We start from the raw sequence: 19,120 nt of genomic DNA, 5'->3' as shown, positions 1-19,120 counted from the left end.
GAGGCTGCAGTAAGCCATGACTGCACCACTGCACTGCAGCCTGGGTGACAAAGCAAGACTCTGTCTTAATAAAAACAAAATAAAATAAACGATCCCCTTCTAGAAACTTAATATGCCAATTAAAGGCTTATCATCTCATCACTCTTTTATCAAATAAAAACCATAATTTTAGATTACTGTAATAATTATATGCATGCTCTTTGGCTTTGGTTTTGTTTTGGTTTGAAACTGGGTCTTGTTTTGTCACCCAGCTCGGAGTGCAGTAGTGGAAACACAGCTCACTGCAGCCTCAATCTCCCCACGCTCAGGTGATCTTTCCACCTCACCCTCCTGAGTAGCTGGGACCATAGGTGTGCACCAACACACCCAGCTAATTTTTGTATTTTTTGTAGAGATGGGGTTTGACTATGTTGCCCAGGCTGGTCTTGAACTACTGGGCTCAAGGAATCTGCCCATCTCGGCCTCCTAAATTGTTGAGATTACAGGTGTGAGCCATCACACCGGGCCTGGTATATAACTTTTAGACCTTTTTTTTTTTAACTTATATACGAATGGAGAATGGATGCTTCACCCCTCAGTCTTCTTTATGTTTTCAAAATCCACCTTATTGAGATATAATTCACATTCCACACAATTGACTCCATTTAAAGTGTACAATTCAATGGTTTTTAGTATTCACAGAGTTGTATAACCACCCACCATAATAAATTTTAGGACACTTCATCACCCCAAAGGGAAACTCTGTATCTATTAGCAGTCTCCATTTTTCCCCAACCTCCACTCCCTACACCCACTCCAAACCATAGGCAACTACCAATCTACTTTCTGTCTCTATGGGTTTACCTATTCTGAACATTACATATAAACCGAATCATACATTATGTAGTCTCTTGTGACTTCTTTCACTTAGCACGTTTTTAAGGGTCATTCAAGTTGTACCATGTATCATTATTTCATTACTTTTTATGGCTGAATAATATTCCACTGTATGATTTTATATGTCTACTTATCAGTTTGTTAACCCATTCATCAGTTGATGGACATTTTGGTTGTTTCCATTTGGGGCTATTATGAATAATGCTGCTACAAATATTCATGTACAAGTTTTTGTGTGAATACATGTTTCCATTTTTCTTGGGTATATACCTAGCAGTGGAATGCTGGGTCATACTATAATTCTATATTTAATGATTTGAAGCACTGCCAGACTGTTTTCCAAAGCAGTTATACCATTTTACACCCCACCAGCAATGTACATATAAAGGTTTCAATTTCTCCACATCTTTGCCTGTGCATATTTTCCATTTTTTAAATTACAGTCATCCTAGTGGGTAAGAAGAGGTATTGACTTGCATTTCTCTAATGGCTAACAATATTGAGCATCTTTTCATGTGCTTGTTAGCCATTTCCTCTTCTTTAGAGAAATGTCCATTCAGATCCTTTCCCCATTTTTCACTTGGATGATTTGTCTTTTTACTATTTAGCTGTAAGAGTTCTTTATATATTTTAGATATAACACCTTTATCATATGATTTACAAAAATTTTCTCTCATTCTGTGGATCATCTTTTTATTTATTTATTTTTTGGGGGCTGGGGTCTCCTTCTGCTACCCACGCTGGAGTGCAGTGGCATAATCATAGCTCACGATAGCCTCTACTTCTTGGGCTCAAGCAATCCTTCGGCCTCAGCCTCCCAAGTAGCTGGGACTACAGGCACATGCCACCACGCCCAGCTTCTATGGGCTGTCTTTTTACTTCCTGAATGTTATCTGTTATGGATTGAGTTGTGTCCTCCAAAAATATATTGAAGTCCTAACCCTCAGTACCTCAGAATGTGATCTTATTTGGAAATAAGTTCCTTACAGAGGTAATCAAGTTAAAATGAGGTGATTAGCATGGGCTCTAATCCAATATGACAGCGTCCTTGTACAAAGGGGAAACTGGGATACAAAGACACGGGGAGAATGCCATGTGATGAAGAAGGGTTGGAGTGAAGGAATGCCAATGGTTGCCAACAAAGCACCAGAAACTAGGGAGAAACAAGGAAGGATTCTTCCACAGTTTCAGAGGGAGCATGGCCCTGGCAACACTGTGATTTTGGACTTCTGGCCTCCAGAACTGTGAGACAATAAATTCCTGTTGTCTTAGACAATCCAGTTTGTGGAATTTTGTTACAACAGAACAAAAAAAACAGTTTTCTTTGCAGTAAAGAAGTTTTTAATCTTGATGATGTCCAATATATCAACCTTTTCTTGTCACTTGTGCTTTTGATGTCTTATCTAGAGGAGAACCAAAGTCTCAAAAATGTATTCCTTTTTTTTTTTTTTTTTTTTAGTTTTATAGTTTTAGTTCCTATATTTAGGTTTATGACCAATTTTAAGCTAATTTTGGGGTGCGGAGTGAGGAAGGTATCTAGTTTATTCTTTTGCATATAAATATCCAATTGTCCCAGCACCATTTATTTTAACAATCTATTCTTTGCCTATTGAATTGTCTTGGCATCCTTTTCTAAAAAAAAATCAACTGACCATCAACATAAGAATTTATTCCTGGGCTCTCAGTTCTATTTTTCATTGATCTGTATGTCTGTCCTTATGCCAGTACCACACTATATTAATTACTGTAGCTTTGTGGTAAGTTTGGAATTGGATGTACGAGTTCCCTAACTTTTGTCATTTATTCTTCATTTCAGAGATAATTTTGTCTTTTTCTTCCATTTTTTTTCCTGAGTCCTATAAACTTTATTTTATTTCTCCCTGGTTTTTTGTTTCCTGGCTTCTGTTTTTATTTTTTGACTATCTGAGTTGAGGTAGTTTCTCATATCCTCAACGTATATTTGCGTATGCTTAATCTGTTTAGAATGCCAACTGAACAGTTTTCTTCTGCTTCTTGATTATTTTTTGCTAATGGTAGGGTTTCCTTAGTTTCTATATGTGATATTTCATTTCTTAATTTTCTGCAATCGTTTTCCATGGACTTTATTTTCCTCTTGTTTATTTTTATGATATTGGGCATTTAATATCATTCCTAGCTTAATTCTAGCAAAATCCAGGAACCTCAATGTGGTTATTTATTTGTCTCGGTGGTAAGGGTGGAGCTGGAAGTCTTCTGATTTTAAGGTTCTTTTCTGTTTTGTAAAACCTTACATTTCTCCCCACTTTTTCCTTTTCCCATTCACCATTTAATTGTCAAGGAGCACTTCTTCATTTCTATCTTTGTCTTTTTATTCCTCCTCCAGAAGCTATGAGTTTGGAAGATCTCCCTGTAACCATCCTCTCCTTTTAAACTGTGCTTATCCCGTTAAATCACACCAAATCCTTTAAGTTGTATGCATTTTGAAATCTCTTCCCTGTATTCCAGAGCTCTCATCTGCCCAGTTATTCTTTTAGTATTTTTGGATTTAGCGCATATGTGATGTATGGTGGTCACTCCAAATTACCTTCACAGCTGCCCTTCAGTGGCACCCACTTCTGTCTTCTCCATAAGTTTTCGTGGTCTGCTTTACCTCATCACAAAGCCTTGTGGTGGGGCAAAGACGGGGTAGGTGCATGATAGATCATGCTGAGATTTCTTGATTTTTAAAAAATTTACAGTTATTTTGCAGTTTCGGGATCTTTTGTGATGCCAACAGTGTGGTTTTGTGTAAAATTTGGTAGTTTTTAAGTCGTTTTATATTGTTTAAAGAAAAACCCTGGGAGATTGGTTATCATATAGCCATTATTGTCTTTGGCTGCTCAGATATCTCCCAAGACTATTTACTTTTGAGAAGTTTTGAAGAGTAAATATAAAGAAACTTGGAATGGTAGCTTCATGGGGGCTTATTAAGGTTAGTAGAAAATATTTTTAGAGGAGCTGCTTATGACCAAGGAAAAAAAAGGCTGTGAGTGAAGACTGGGGAGTTTAATTATCACCTTCCCCATTTACAACATAAGATATGAAGACATAAGATTCCAGGAGGTAGAATGCAGTGGGATCAAGAAATGGAGGAGAATATTGTTAAGACACATATAAGTAACAACTGAGAAGACAGAATCTTAGTGAACTCACATCAGATTACTCAAAGTTCTACTTCAGTTCAATGCAAAGTGATTGACTATGAATAAGAGGGATAGAGCTGGAATAGGAGGCTCAGATAGAGGATAAAGGCTCTGAATCACCATAGTGGGAACTGAGCCAGGGAGTCAAGTAGCTAAACAGGAAATGTTGCCATGTAGGACTGAGGGTTCAGCTGAAGTTGTAGAGCATACATATGGACTATAGCAAATTGCCATGACTGCGTGACCACTCTGGGCTATACCTGTAATATTGGTATGGAGAAAAGAGATAATGGTAATTACTGAGGACTGGAGGGCAAAGCAGATATGTCAAAGGGGTGTACAAGATCCTTAGGAGAATCATTGAAAAGGTATGTCCATGGGTCTAGGCTACAGAGAAAGGTAAATCAAATCAAAAGGGTTAACAGTCTAAGAAAACAAAGAGAAGATAAGGAACTAGAAGCCAAAATGAAGGGGAAAAGCAGAAATCATGAGAATGAGCATAGAATGTGATGGGAATATATGCAAAATCCGACCATTTAATTTTTATTTTGATGGTTGGGACACTATCCATTCTCCTCTTATTACTCCACGTGTGTACTTCAAAAACACATATATGTCCAAACAGAAGGCAATAATTCTCTAAGGTGAAATGAACAGCTGTACTCCTGTAGTAGAAACTGAACAATCTCACAAGATTCATTTGCAGAGAATGAGGGAATGGGAAAGGATAGAGGGCTGTGACTGGAGAGTACAGAGTTACAGTAATAATATTCATTACCTATAACCAATAATAGTACCAATATAACCAATAATAATACTAAGTCAGTAGTAACACCAAAAATTGAAACTAACAAGCCCAGTTTACAAGCCTCAACTTTTAACATGTTTCTAAGACAATTTTTATTTTTTTGAGACAGGGTCTCAGCTTTGTCACCCAGGCTAGAGTATAGTGTTGTGATCAAGCTCACTTCAACCTCAATCTCCTGGGACAGAGTGATCTTCCCACCTCAGCCTCCTAAGTAGCTGGGACAACAAATGTGTGTCACCATGACCGGCTAATTTTTTAAATTTTTATTTGTAGTACAGGCAAGCTCTTGCTATGTTGCCCAGTCTGGTCTCAAACTCCTGAGAGCTCAAGCAATCCTCCTGCCTTGCCCTACCAAAGTGCTAGGATTCCAGGCACAAGCCACCAGGCCTGGTGCTAAGAATGATTTTTAAATTACATTTTCACACACAACACATTTTAACATTCCTGATTGTAAGAGTAATCCATGTTCATTATAGGAAGTTTGGAAAATACAGAAGTTTCTGCCTGCTTTTCCTTGCTATATGTAACTATAGGATCTTAAAGACCTTAGACTAAAGTTTGGCAATTTTTTCCTGTAAAAAACCAGACAGCAAATATTTCAGACTTTTTAGATGCAAAAGTCTTTGCTGAAACTACTCAACTTTGCCGTTTGATCACTGGATTTTTCTTCTTTAGTTTGTTAATATAGTAAATTATACTGACTTACTTTGAAATGTTGAAGGAGAAAGCAGCCACACACAATATATGAAAATATAGCTGTGGCTATGTGTCAACATAATTTTATTTACAAAAACAGGTGGTGGGCAAGATTTGGCCCCAGAGCTATAATGCACTAAGCCCCTTTCGTGGTCTACTTTCTGGGCTTATAACTTATTTGTCAAATAAAATAAATTGACATGTATATGTTCCAGGTACTGTGCTAAAACCATAGATAAAAGGCCAATGGAGAAAGACATGCAGTGTATTCAAAAGTGAGGTGGGAAACAGGAGAAAAAGCTGTTTTTCAGAAACAGCTGTCATGCTTTCTTAACTATGGAAGCACTTGACCTGAGTCTTGAAGGACTTTAAAGCATATTTTTAAATAAAAGAATTAATTTTATAGCATTTTATATTCAAAGACAAGCCTACCTTGGAATAAGAAAGTGCTATTTGTTGAAACACAGCATCATCTGGTGATTTACTATATGTGGCAAGTCCTTGTTCATCATCATCAAAAGGGTAGTTAACCACCAAAGAACCTATAAGGGAAAAGAGGAAAATGTATCACGTTGTCTGTTTCAAGATGAATTATTAACATAAAGCTTTTCAGAATACTGCCAGAGAAGAGAAAACAATAAAATTTGCCAAGCAAAATTTCCTCAACAGAAATGAAAACTACACTAATTTCTTCAATAGAAAATCAAAGTGAAAAAGTGAGAAAATATCTTTCAAATGGCTACTTTTCTAAAGCCAAAAAAAAAGATGTATAGTACTTCTACCAAACAGTCTACCTCAAAAAAATAATTAGCATCAACACAGAAAGGATTAGCAACAAAAGAAAAAGGCAGATATATAGGATTCCATTAAAATCAAAAACTTTTATGCATCAAGGACATAAGAAAGAGAAAAGACAACCTATAGAATGGGGGAAAATATTTTGCAAGCCTGATAAGGGTCCAGTATCCAGAACATATTTTAAAACTCTTTCAACTTAACAACAAAGACAAAAACTCAATTAAAATTTGGGCAAAGGACTTGAACAGATATTTCTCCAAAGAACATAGATAAATGGCCAACAAGCTCATGAAAATATCCTCGGCATCATTAGTTATTGGAGAAATGCACACCAAAACCAAAATGAGGTACTACTTCTCACCCACTAGGATGGCTATAATAATAAAAATAGAAAATAGTAAATGGTGGTGAGGATAGGAAGAAACTGGAACCTCATACATTGCTGGCAGGAATGTAAAATAGTCCAGCCTCGGCAATTTCTCAAAAAGCTTAACATGGAATTATCATATGACAATTTCACTCCTAGGTGCACACCCAAAAGAAATGAATACAGGGGCTGTGTACAGTAGTTCACGCCTATAATCTCAGCACTTTGGGAGGCCAAGGCAGGTGGATTGCTTGAGCCCAGGAATTCAAGATCAGTCTGGGCAACACTGGGAGATCCTGTCTCTACAAAAAATTAAAAATAAGCCAGGTGTGGTGGTGCATGCTTGCAGTTCCAGCTACTTGGGAGGCTGAGGTAGGAGGATTGCCTGAGCTCAGGAGTTTGAGGCTGCAGTGAGCCATGATCACACCACTTACATTCCAGCCTGGGTAACAGAGTGACACTCTGTTTCAAAACAAGGGGGGCACAGGGAAAAGAAAAAAGGAACTCAAATAGATATCTGAATGCCAATGAGCATAGAAGAATTTTTCATTGTAGTCAAAAAGTCAAAACAACCCAAATGTCCATCAGTAAGTAAATGGATAAAGTAAATGTGATATTGATACATACACATGTATATATAATACACTATTATTCAACCATAGAAAGAAATGAAGTACTGATACATGTTACAACATGAGTGAACCTTGAAAACACTGTGCTAAATCAAAGAAGCCAGACACGAAAGCTCATATGCTATATGATTCCATTTCCATGAAATATCCAGAATAGGTAAATCCCCAGAGACAGAACAAAGATTGCTGGTTACCAGAGCTTGAGGGGAGAAAGGAAAGGGGAGTCACTGTTAAATGGGTGTGGGGTATCCTTTCAGGGAGATAAAAATGTTTTGGAACAAGATAGAGGGGGCAGTTACAAAACACTATGAATGCACTAAATGCCACTGGAATTATGTAAACTTCGCCTCAATAAAAAAATTAGTATCAAAATTTGTGAAAATTTATGAAAAAGAATATTGCTTTACCCTATCTTCTTTCAAGATCCTTCTAAATTATAAAGTTGGCAGTGAAAGGAATCAGAACATGCTGCCCCAGAATATGACTCTTTAGCGTATTAATTATTTAGGGCTGAAGGCAACTGAGAAACAGCAGATGCAGGAAAGGCTATCTACCCTCCCCCTTTCTGCCTTTTTGAGACGGAGTCTCGGAGTCTCGCTCTGTCACCCAGGCTGGAGTGCAGTGGCCGGATCTCAGCTCACTGCAAGCTCCTCCTCTCGGGTTCACGCCATTCTCCTGCCTCAGCCTCCCGAGTAGCTGGGACTACAGGCAACCGCCACTTCGCCCGGCTAGTTTTTTGTATTTTTTAGTAGAGACGGGGTTTCACCGTGTTAGCCAGGATGGTCTCGATCTCCTGACCTCGTGATCCGCCCGTCTCGGCCTCCCAAAGTGCTGGGATTACAGGCTTGAGCCACCGCGCCCGGCCTAATACTTGTTACTCTTTTTTTTTTTTTTTTTTTTTTTTTTTTAGCAGTTTTACTGATGTAATTCAAATACCATGCAAGTCACCCATTTAAAGTTGGTTATATTCACAGGGTTGTACAACCACTACCACTATCTAGTTATAGAACATTTTCATAACTCCAAAAAGAAACCCCAAAATCCACTAGCAGTCGCTCCCCTATCACCTCCTACCACTATTCACTTCAGCCCAATGCAATCTTTAATCTACTTTCTGTCTCTATGGATATGCCTACTCTAAAAATTTCATAAAAATATAATCATTAACTTGATTTAAAAAATAATAATCATGCACCATGTGGTCTCTTATGACTGGCTTTTGTCACTTAGCATAAGGTTTCAAGGATCTATGTTATAGCATGTATCAGCACTTGATTCCTTTCGAGACAAATAATATTCATTGTAAGGGCAGACCACATTTTATTTATCCATTTATCAGATGATGGTTGTTTGGGTTGTTTCTACTTTTTTGTTATTGTGAATAATCCTGAATGAACATTCGTGTACACTGAACATTCATATACATGAGCATTGTATATTAAATGAGTGAACATTTTGTTCAAGTGAGTTTATGTGTGGACACATTTTGGTTCTCTTGGGTACTGATATCTTCACTCTTATTCACAACCTTAGTTGGACATTGTGGTGATTTTTAATCTTGACACTCATTCTATTCAACTGATCCATCCCTGCTAAATTATATGGAGGTATATGCGCTCAGGTACTACATGAGAATGTGGTCATTTTGCTGCAGTTAAGGACATACCAAGTGAAAAATAGAGAATATCAAAATCTAAATTTACATGAAAGAATTTATTAAACTTCTAGGAGAAAACAGAAATAAACATTTGGATCAATTTTTATTAATGACAAAGAATATGTTACCAAGTTCCCAGTGTGAGAGATAAATACAAAATACCTGAAGAACTATGAGAGGAAGAGGAGAGGAGAAGGAAGAGCAGAGTAGGGGGAGAGATGGGGGAGAAGGAGAGGAGAGGAGAAAAAAGACAAGACAAGAGAAGAAAGGGGAGAGGAGATAAGAGAAGGGAGAGAGAGAAGTAGTAGGTGAGAAAGGAGAGGAGAAAGAGTGGAGAGAAGAGATGGGGATAGAAGGAGAAGAGAAGAGGAGGAAAAAAATGAGAGAAAGCAGGAGGAAAGAAACAGCCAGGACACTGGCTGAAAAAGTAATGAGAAAAGACCTTTACTGTTGTCTGCCATAAAAGCAGTAACAGGATACTCATTTTAAGAAAGCATAACACTACAAACAGATAAAATTCCACCAGGATTTCCAAATGCTCTCAATAAGAACTAATTAGTAGAATATAAAGTTGCCATACCTCCATGCAGGTTTGCTGAAAGTACAAATGGATAGGACTTCATCCAGCTCATTACAGCAATAGTTTCTGGTTGCGTAGGATCTGTGATCTGAACAAACTGGTCTGGGAAATTTCGATTCAGGTCAAAGTTGTTGCTGTTGTTTCTGCCAATTACACTTATTGAATCTCCTGTATGATATGATAAAGGATGTGAATATAAGCCATGTTCACTTCTATTTTATTCCAACACGTACTACTTCAGATACCTTAACTCAAGGCAAATGTGAACATATCAGGCTTCACTATTATCAATCACCTATGATTATGAAACTGTCTTTGCAAAATTATTACAGTAGGACAAATCTGACATAGTTGACTCCACATTTTTTTTTTTTTTTTTTGAGATGCAGTCTCAGCCACCCAGGCTAGAGTGCAGTGGCACAATCTCAGCTCACTGCAACCACCATCTCCCAGGTTCAAGCAATTCTCCCATCTCAGCCTCCCAAGTAGCTGGGATTCCAGGCACCTGCCATTATGCCTGGCTAATTTTTGTATGTTTTAGTAGAGATGGGGTTTCATCATGTTGGCCAGGCTGGTCTTGAACTCCTGACATCAGGTGACTCGCCCCCCTCAGCCTCCCAAAGTGCTAGGATTACAGGAGTGAGCCACCATGCCTGGCCAGACTCCACCTTACCTCTAACCTCCAAGCTGTCCTTGGTCATTCCTGGGCATCGGCCAAGCTAACTTTGGGAGAAATTTAGCTTACAGTTTAATTTTAAAGCAAGGATGATAATAACCTTTCCCAAAACTAAACCACCTTTGTAAAACTAATGAAAGGGCACAAGGTTGGGATTATAAGAGGGGCCTGAATTTGGCTAACATGTATGTGTAATTAAAGGATAACCAGCCATCGTTTTGGAAGTTATAAGATTTGTAACTTCCCCAACTACTCCTGTAGATAACATCACTATTGAACCTAAGATTGGCCTTCTGAGACGTTTTTCAGACTTTTGCATTTCTGACAACCAGCTGACATCACCAAGACCAGTGACTTGTAACTCAGCTGGTCCTGTGGCTCCCAACCAGAAGCTGACTCAGCACATGAGGACTGTTTTCCACATCCCTATGATTTCATCTCCAACCAATCAACCCATTCTCTAGCCCCTTGTCCATCAAACTATCTTTGAAAAACCCTAATCTCTGAGCCTTCGGGGAGACTGATTTGAGTGATAACTCCAGTTCTCCTGCGTGGCTGGCCTTGCATGAATTAAACTCTTCAATGCGATACCATGGTCTCAATGCACTGTTTTGCCTGTGTAGCAGGCAGGAAGAACCTGTAAGACATTACTTTTTTTTTTTTTTTTTTTTTTGAGAGGGAGTCTCGCCTTGTTGCCCAGGCTGGAGTGCAATGGCGCAATCTCGGCTTACTGCAACCTCTGCTTCCCAGGTTCAAGCGATTTTCCTGCCTCAGCCACGCTAGTAGCTGGGATTACAGGTGTGCACCACCACACCCAGCTAACTTTTTGTATCTTTAGTAGAGATGAGATTTCACCATGTTCACCAGGCTGGTCTCAAACTCCTGACCTTGTGATCCACCCGCCTCAGCCTCCCAAAGTGCTGGGATTACAGGCGTGAGCCACAGTGCCTGGCTGGGCATTACAATTAAAACACATCTTTTTCACACTGCGTGTTTAAAAACTGTATCTCTTCCAGATATTTTGAACAGAAAGGTAAAACCATTATCGTTTTATTTTTGTCCTCTGCTCATAATCTGGGAGGAAAAAAATTCCAATTAGACAAATTATATTAAAGCACGGTTTAAGTGTCACTAATCCGCATATAATGACATGATCACAATGTTGAATGGAAATTACTGATCAGAGGAGAACTCTATACTCTTTTTTCTTTTTTTTTTTTTTTTTTTTTTTGAGACAGAGTCTCACTCTGTGGCCTAGACTATAGTGCAGTGGCGCCATCTCGGCTCACTGCTACCTCCACCTCCCGGGTTCAAGCAATTCTTGTGCCTCAGCCCCCCAAGTAGCTGGAATTACAGGTATGTGCCACCACGTCCAGCTAATTTTTTGTATTTTTAGTAGAAACAGGGTTTCACCATGTTGGCCAGGCTGCTCTTGAACTCCTGGCCTCAAATGATCCACCCACCTCGACCTCCCAAAGTGCTGGGATTATAAGCGTGAGCCACTACGCCTGGCCAGGAACTCTACACTCCTCTCTGTACTTGTATAAAGCTCACTAAGACATTGTAAGAAATAGACCAAATGAAAAGAAAATTGTGATATGCTCACATTAAAGTGATCACAAAAAGGTAAAGTTAGCCAAGAACACAGCTGGAAGTTTAACCTGACGGAAGAGAAAGTTCAATTTAAGCTTAACTGTGCATATTCCATTTTAATAGCAAGTAGGAGCCTTACTATTGTCATTATAATGAGAAAAATTGCAAGAGACTGAAGAAAACTGGAGGGCTTACTAGTGTAATTAGTTCCACCTTTCAGAAAGGTCTAGGGAGTATGTAGGAGAGATTTGTGGCACTGACAGAGAATGAGAACCTTCGGGGGAAAAATCTGAAATATATACATATATAAGTAAGATCTTGTGCCCATTTGTTCAAGAGAGCTTCTGGGTACTAATGACCAACTAATGACCAACTGATCCTCCCAATGGTCAAGTCAGTGCTAGTAATAAGTCATGAGGCTCCATATTATACTGTGGTGCCTGATCATTGGCTGGAAGAAATCATGGGCTGGGAAAAGATGAACTCTCACTCCCCTAGTGTTGTTTATAAGGGTCTGCTGTCCCAGCCCATACTATAACGCCCCAGGAAAGATGGGCTTGCCCAGAGAAGGCAAAGAAATCGGGAAGTTAATAAATTAGCAAGTCTGGAACATGCACAGGGAGTAGAACTAAGAGTCAAAACAGAGTCACTGGCTCAGAGAGATATCTGGTTTGATTTTTCACTTATGAAATAAGGTTCCCAAAATAATAATTTAATAAGAACTGTAAACTCAAAATAAAATTCTAAGGCCCTGCTCAATAGGCAGGGCCTATCTGAATAGATTCCCTCCTCTTGACCAGGGCACTCCAAAGTTAACCTGAAAGACTGGTTCAGGCCATGACGGGAAATGGGGGTCAGACATGCCTCATTATGCCTCCTCTCTTTTGGAAATCAGGAAAAGCCAATCAACATTTAATACCAACAGAGGCCTTAAGTCTGATAAGAAACATTTACAATCTATTCTCTGTGAAGCCTGCTACCTGGAGGCTTCATCTACATGATCAAACTTTGGTAACTACAACCTCTTATCCTAACCCAGACATTCCTTTCAACTGATAATAACTCTTTGAACCCTCACCCCCTTTTTGGACCAAACCAATGTATATCTTAAATGTGTTTGATTGATGTCTCATGTCTTCTTAAAATGTATAAAACCAAGCTGCACCCTGACTACTCTGAACACATGTCGTCAGGGTCTGAGGGCTGTGTCATGGGCCATAGTCACTCATATTTGGCTCAGAATAAATCCCTTCAAATATTTTACAGAGTTTGACTCTTTGTCAACAGAACTATTGCTGAAATAAAACAATTTGTAAAAGTCTTATATTCTATTTCTAGTAAATAAGAACCATTACCAAGTGGAAAACACCACTAAATATATAAATTTGATCACATAATTCCTGAACAGACCAGATCATCATATAAGAATACAAGAGCTAAAATCAATCACAAATTATAAGGAAAAAAAATAGGAAGAAATTCCGAAAGAACCAGTTCAAATTCTGTTCTACATCAAAATAATCATTCTATATGATGATCAAATGATTAAGAATTAATAGCTATTCTTTACCTTCCTGGGACTTTTCATATCCATCAGGATTCATGGATGGCATAAGGTGAATTCTAGTGCTATGAACCAAATCTGTGACTTCAGGGTCTGTTCCAAAGTTCTTACAAAGGTATTCGATGAGGTTCAACAGCAGTTCTCTTCCAACCACTTCATTTCCATGCATATTTCCAATGTACTTAAATTCTGGTTCACCTGAAAACAAAGTAATTACATGGAAGGCTTTTTTTCATTTCTAATCATCATGGACTCTGTTTTTTTCCCCAACATATATAAATCCTGTACTAAAAATTTTTTTAAACATGTATTTTGGCAAAGGAGGCAGAAAAAACCTTCAGAAACATCTTATAAAGCAGTTTCCTTACTAATACGTATGTCTGAGCAGGCTCAAAGCATATATATGCCATGTAATATAAATAAATAAAACACTATTAGCAGAATAAATCTAATCTATGCACATATTAAATACCATGCCTAATATGGGTTAGCAAAAGGATTTCCTCTTTTCCGGGAAAAGATTAGTTACATTTTTTTTTTTTTGCTTTCTTTTAATTTTAGTTAGGTTTTCTTAATGCCAGTTATACAAACTGTAGGCGACCTTTCTGGATGAAACATAGCAATATTGAACATGGCTTTGAGGGGCACTACTGAAATTATGTGTAAGACCATACCAATTACCTGGTTCATGGACACCTGGATTATCAGATATCTCCATCACATAAAGTTCTCTTGACTCTACTGATTTTCCCAATGAATAAAGCCGGGTAATGTTAGGATATTCATTGGCAAACCTTCTCAAGAAGATTTCCATATCAGGGAAATGGTGGTGGTGAAAGTCCTTCGGCTGAATTGGCTGGTAGGAGGATGATGTTCCAGAAAGAATATTAGGTATAGCAACTGTGCTAGCAGTTGCTACAGCCTCTGTCGTGTCAGGGATTACTGAAGTTACAGTTGGCCTAAGAGACAAATCCACCTCTGTGGCTGGTCCTTCTTTCACCACTATATTAGTAACAGTCAATGGCATATACCTGAAAAAAAAAATTGGAAAAGTAAACGGTTTATAGTTAAGACATACAATGCTTTAACATTATAAAAGCACAGAAGCCTTTTCATCCTCTTATGCTTAGCGATCTATCAAAACTCAAACTAAATAGAGATGTGTAAATTTAAGAGTTTTAGGACATTATTTCACAAAGAACCCCAGATTAAACAACTATTTCTCTTACCAAATCTTCTCAAGTACCACGCACTAGAATGTATACCAAAAAAATTACATTCAAAGGAAAGAACATGTTGAAAGATGCGGCTGTTACTCCATTGTACCAATGCTACAGTACTCAAACAAGGGATAAATTATACAATTCTTTGCAGTGTCTTATCAAACTGACATTCCAACTTCTTTTTCAAGCAGGAAAGTTCAAGATTAAAGGTTATCAATTAAATCCTTATCAAAGTGAGCTTCCAGAAAGCTTTCCAGGGGAGGTGGGAAACCACTCATTTAATAAATTAGAAAGCTGTTAAGACAGTTCTTCAAAAGTGTCATTTACAGAGCACTGGGTTTCTTCTACTCTGGTATTCAGTTAGCTTTAAGGCAATGCTTTACACAGCTGAATATCTTTTCACGTTTTAAAAACTGTCCTTCCTCTATTGCTACAACTATGCTTCATATCCCATTGTACTATTAGACTATGTGACAAAAAACTCCACAATAGTATTTTCTTATTACAAAAGGAGAAAAATCAGAAAATACAGAAAAATAAAAGCCACAAAAAATAAACAACATGTACTAGACTATATTTCTGTCTTAGATATAAAACAGAGACTTGACATTTTAACTAAGAGTCTACATAGTTTAAATTCTTACCCAGTTAAAACTACTGTAAGGTTATAAGTTCCAGGAACAAGTAATCGGTAGAAATCACCAAATCTGCCTGTTGTGATATTATGATTAATACCAGCCACTGAGATGGTTGCATTCTCTAAACCAGATCCTGTTATGGAATCTTTAACAAATCCTTTCACTCCAATGTGAACCTAAGAAGACAAGAATCCAAGTTCAGAGACCATGAATTTAGAAGGCAAAAGGGCACAACTTTTCTCTGCACTGATAGTAGAATTTCTAAAAATTAAAGTGACTCTTCTCTCTCCCCCAAAACATTTTCAATCCCTTGAAGTTTAAATAAAATACAGACAGAAGTATTAAATCCTTAAACTTAAGCCATGTGTCTGAACTCGACACTAGTAAGGTGCTTTTAAAATTCCCTCTCCTCAAAGCCAGACTTCTAGTTTTCTCAACAGGGTGTAATTGCTGGTGTATCCAATTGCTGTATTAGTCTGTGTGATGTTTAAATTAAACTGATGTCCATGGTTCATATAGTGGTAAAGGCTCACTAGCAAATATGATCACGTGACATTGTAAGAACCTGAAAGTACAAATTTGGCTAATTATTTCAGTTTGTATAAGTAAGTGTTCCAAGACAGGCAAAGGAAGCCCTATGGAGCAGAGAGCTGGGGGCAAGGGGCAGGGGAAGCAGAACTAGAATATGTTTTAATAGATTGTAACCTAATAATCTTTAAAGATAATTTATAATCTTAAGTAGTAAAAACAGATAAAGGACATCTAATACTGTATAGATTGTCATTCACATGCATCCAGATTTCTCTCTTATTTAATCCTGTTTCTATACCCCAACCTTCCAGTCATCTACTTTTACCTTTTCAATCAATGTGATCAAAGACTCACGATTGTTCTCCCATTCCTGTCGAAGCTGTGAAGCAGGTGGGTACTTGCAACAAGACAGTTCTAATGTGATCTCGAAACAGTTGGCCCACACATAATTGTAATCTTGCATACCACCTGTAACATGGAAAAAAGAAGTTTACTCTCAGAAGGAAAATAATTATACCCTCCAAAAGACTGAAGAAATTAAATCAGCTAACTCTGCATGTATAAATTTTCTTTTCTTTTCATTAAATTGTTTGAAATTGTAGAAGGCATCTGAACTGTAGTGGAGGCTAAGAAGGAAGGTTAAAAGGAATATACATTGAAAAAGAACATATAGTGAAAAATACATTTAATTGATAGAATGAGCAGTTATGAAAAGTACAAAGATATCAGTTAATACCAGTAACAATAACGATAATAGCTTTGAGTGTTTATTATATACCAGACCTGTTCTAAGAGCTTTATGTGTATTAGCATTTAATCTTTACAGCAATTGTATGTACTATTTCAAATACTACTATTTCATCCATTTTACAGATATGAAAAGTGGGGCACAAAGGGGAAAATAAGACACAATAAATTCTTTCAAAATGTGTTAAATGGAAGGTGGAACTTAAAAGGGAATAAGCATCCATGGTCTATGACCTTCACCACGTTTATACCTATATAAGCCCACACACTCATTTTGTTGACAGCCTATTACCCTATCATTCTTGTCACTTGATTTTCTCACATCTTGTTTTTAGCAGATAAAGACTAAAAAGTGAAGAAAGGAGCATGTGTAACTTCTCTGTGATCTTGCCTTGCTCTTGCAAAGCGCAAATGCAGATTTTAAGGGTCATCTTTCCTCAACCCCCAGTGCATCTCAGGTGATGCCACATAGGACCCTTCAGATCAGGAGGGAGAATAACTTCCCTTTCACTGACAGCACCAAAAGATATGCTTCCATCATAGATTCTTCTGCCACTTACTGGATGAGAACCCTTTGGCATTAACATGGGTATTTATTTATTTATTTATTTATATACAAAGTGAATGTTAGCTGACCACAAAAGACCCTTCCAACCCTCGCATTCTATGATGTTTAAAAACACATGCTGATTTGGGCCGGGCACAATGGCCCATGCCTGTAATCCTAGCACTTTGTGAGGTGGAGAAGGGCAGATTGCCTGAGTTCAGGAGTTCGAGACTAGCCTGGGCAACATGGTGAAATCCTGTCTCTACTAAAAATACAAAAAATTAGCTGGGTGTGGTGGCACACGCCTGTAGTCCCAGCTACTGGGGAGGCTGAGGCAGAAGAATTGCTTGAACCCAGGAGGCAGAGGTTGCAATTAGCAGAGATAGTGCCACTGCACTCCAGCCTGGACAACAGAGTGAGACTCCGTCTCCAAAACAAAAACAAAAACATGCTGATTTGATTATAAGAGAAAAGGCAGGGAGAGAATGTGAAAAACAGACAATTCTGAAACCTGGTTCTGGAGAAAGGTCAATGTCATAGTTTTAAGCACAGCTTATTAGGAGTTCATCAAAGAACAGGGGCTTATAAAACATTGAAGAAAAGCAAACAATATAGCAAAAATAACAAAACTTTGACAGAAATAAAATTGTAGCAATATTATTGGAGCCTAAACTCTTAACTTCATTTTTGCTGAAGTTTTATTACGTGCTTTGAAACACATCTAGTTCTTGAAATATGCACACCTTACCTAACGCAATATGCTCCATTTCACTGGCATATTTATAGGATAGATACCGGTAAGACAAAAAAGTTAGGTTAAGTGTAAAGCATCAAAAACTTCTAAAGAAGAAATTGGGCAAAGAACCTTTAAAAATCCAGGACTCCATGAATTCTAACCAATGCCATTTTGAGTAAGTACAAAGAAGAAAACTGAACACAATCCTCAAGTTAACCAAGCAGGATCACAAGGATGCTGGTGACGTGACATCTCATCTCAGGAGATGATCTGATTATATTCATGTTCATCCACGTTAATTCAGCACTTACAAATAATGCCAAGTGTTTGTTTCTAATCAGAGGAGGGGACAACCACATCCATAAATAATTAAATATGACAGTAGAGGAGAGTGGTGAATGTTGTATAGCAATGTAAATGCACTTAATGACAGGGAATTGTACCCTTAAAAATAGTTACAATGGTAAATTTTATATTATGTGTACTTTACCACAATTTAAAAAATGATAATAGGCTGGGCGAGGTGGCTCATGCCTGTAATCCTAACACTTTGAGAGGCTGAGGGCAGTACCTAAAATAGTGCCTAGCATATAGTAGGTGCTCAATAAATATTTTGGGAGGCTGGGCAGATTTCTTGAGCTCAGGAGGTCGAGACCAGCCTAGGCAACACAGCAAAACCCCATCTCTACAAAAAATACAAAAAAATTAGCTGGGCATGGTGGCACATGCCTGTCATCACAGCTACTCAGGAGGTTGAGGTGCGAGGATCGCTTAAGCTCAGGAGGTCAAGGCTGCAGTGAGCCAAGATTGCACCACTGCACTCCAGTCTGGGTAACAAAGTAAGATCCTATCTTGGGAAAAAAAGAAAAAAAGAAAAAAAAATGATATTAATAATAGAGATATTATGGGTCTATGCCACTAATTTCAATTTTGGAGTTGAGGGAAGATCTGTAAAGGCTTCTTGGGGAGGCAGTTTTTTAGTTAGATCTTAAAGACAAAACTATGAGTCAGCCAAAGAGATGTGGGGGTTCAGGAGCACTGTAGTCAGGGGAAATGGCTTTGTAAAGGTGGAGGCTGCTAGTGTATGCTGACCACCAGTTATGAGGCTGATAAGGCCACAGAATGAGGGCAGGAGCACAGAGCTGCAGGGGTGTCTTGAATGGTGAGGCTGGAAAGGTAACTGGGGTCTAAAGGAGGCTGAGGATAAAGGTTTCCATGGCTTTCTAAGGCATAAAAAAATGACATTTCATCTGTTAGTTTTGAATAGAAAAGTAGCATGATGAATAGAAG

At 38.1% G+C, this 19,120-nt stretch overlaps 1 protein-coding gene across 1 annotated transcript in view; it reads right to left on the bottom strand.

Annotated features, from left to right (window-relative positions):
- CPD (carboxypeptidase D) overlaps positions 1–19,120 on the bottom strand; it is an 89,961-nt gene that overhangs the window by 31,323 nt on the left and 39,518 nt on the right. The window contains exons 3-8 of the mRNA XM_003912557.4: positions 16,126–16,268; positions 15,276–15,445; positions 14,090–14,439; positions 13,415–13,606; positions 9,576–9,743; positions 5,974–6,083 (exon numbers count right to left, since the gene is read on the bottom strand). Coding sequence (XP_003912606.2) covers positions 5,974–6,083; positions 9,576–9,743; positions 13,415–13,606; positions 14,090–14,439; positions 15,276–15,445; positions 16,126–16,268 — 1,133 coding nt within the window. The remainder of the gene's footprint in view (positions 1–5,973; positions 6,084–9,575; positions 9,744–13,414; positions 13,607–14,089; positions 14,440–15,275; positions 15,446–16,125; positions 16,269–19,120) is intronic.

This window comes from Papio anubis, chromosome 17 (assembly GCF_008728515.1).
Source record: "Papio anubis isolate 15944 chromosome 17, Panubis1.0, whole genome shotgun sequence".
Taxonomy (NCBI): domain Eukaryota; kingdom Metazoa; phylum Chordata; class Mammalia; order Primates; family Cercopithecidae; genus Papio; species Papio anubis.
The sequence above is the reverse complement of the archived record's forward strand: the minus strand, read 5'-3'. Positions and strand labels throughout refer to the sequence as shown.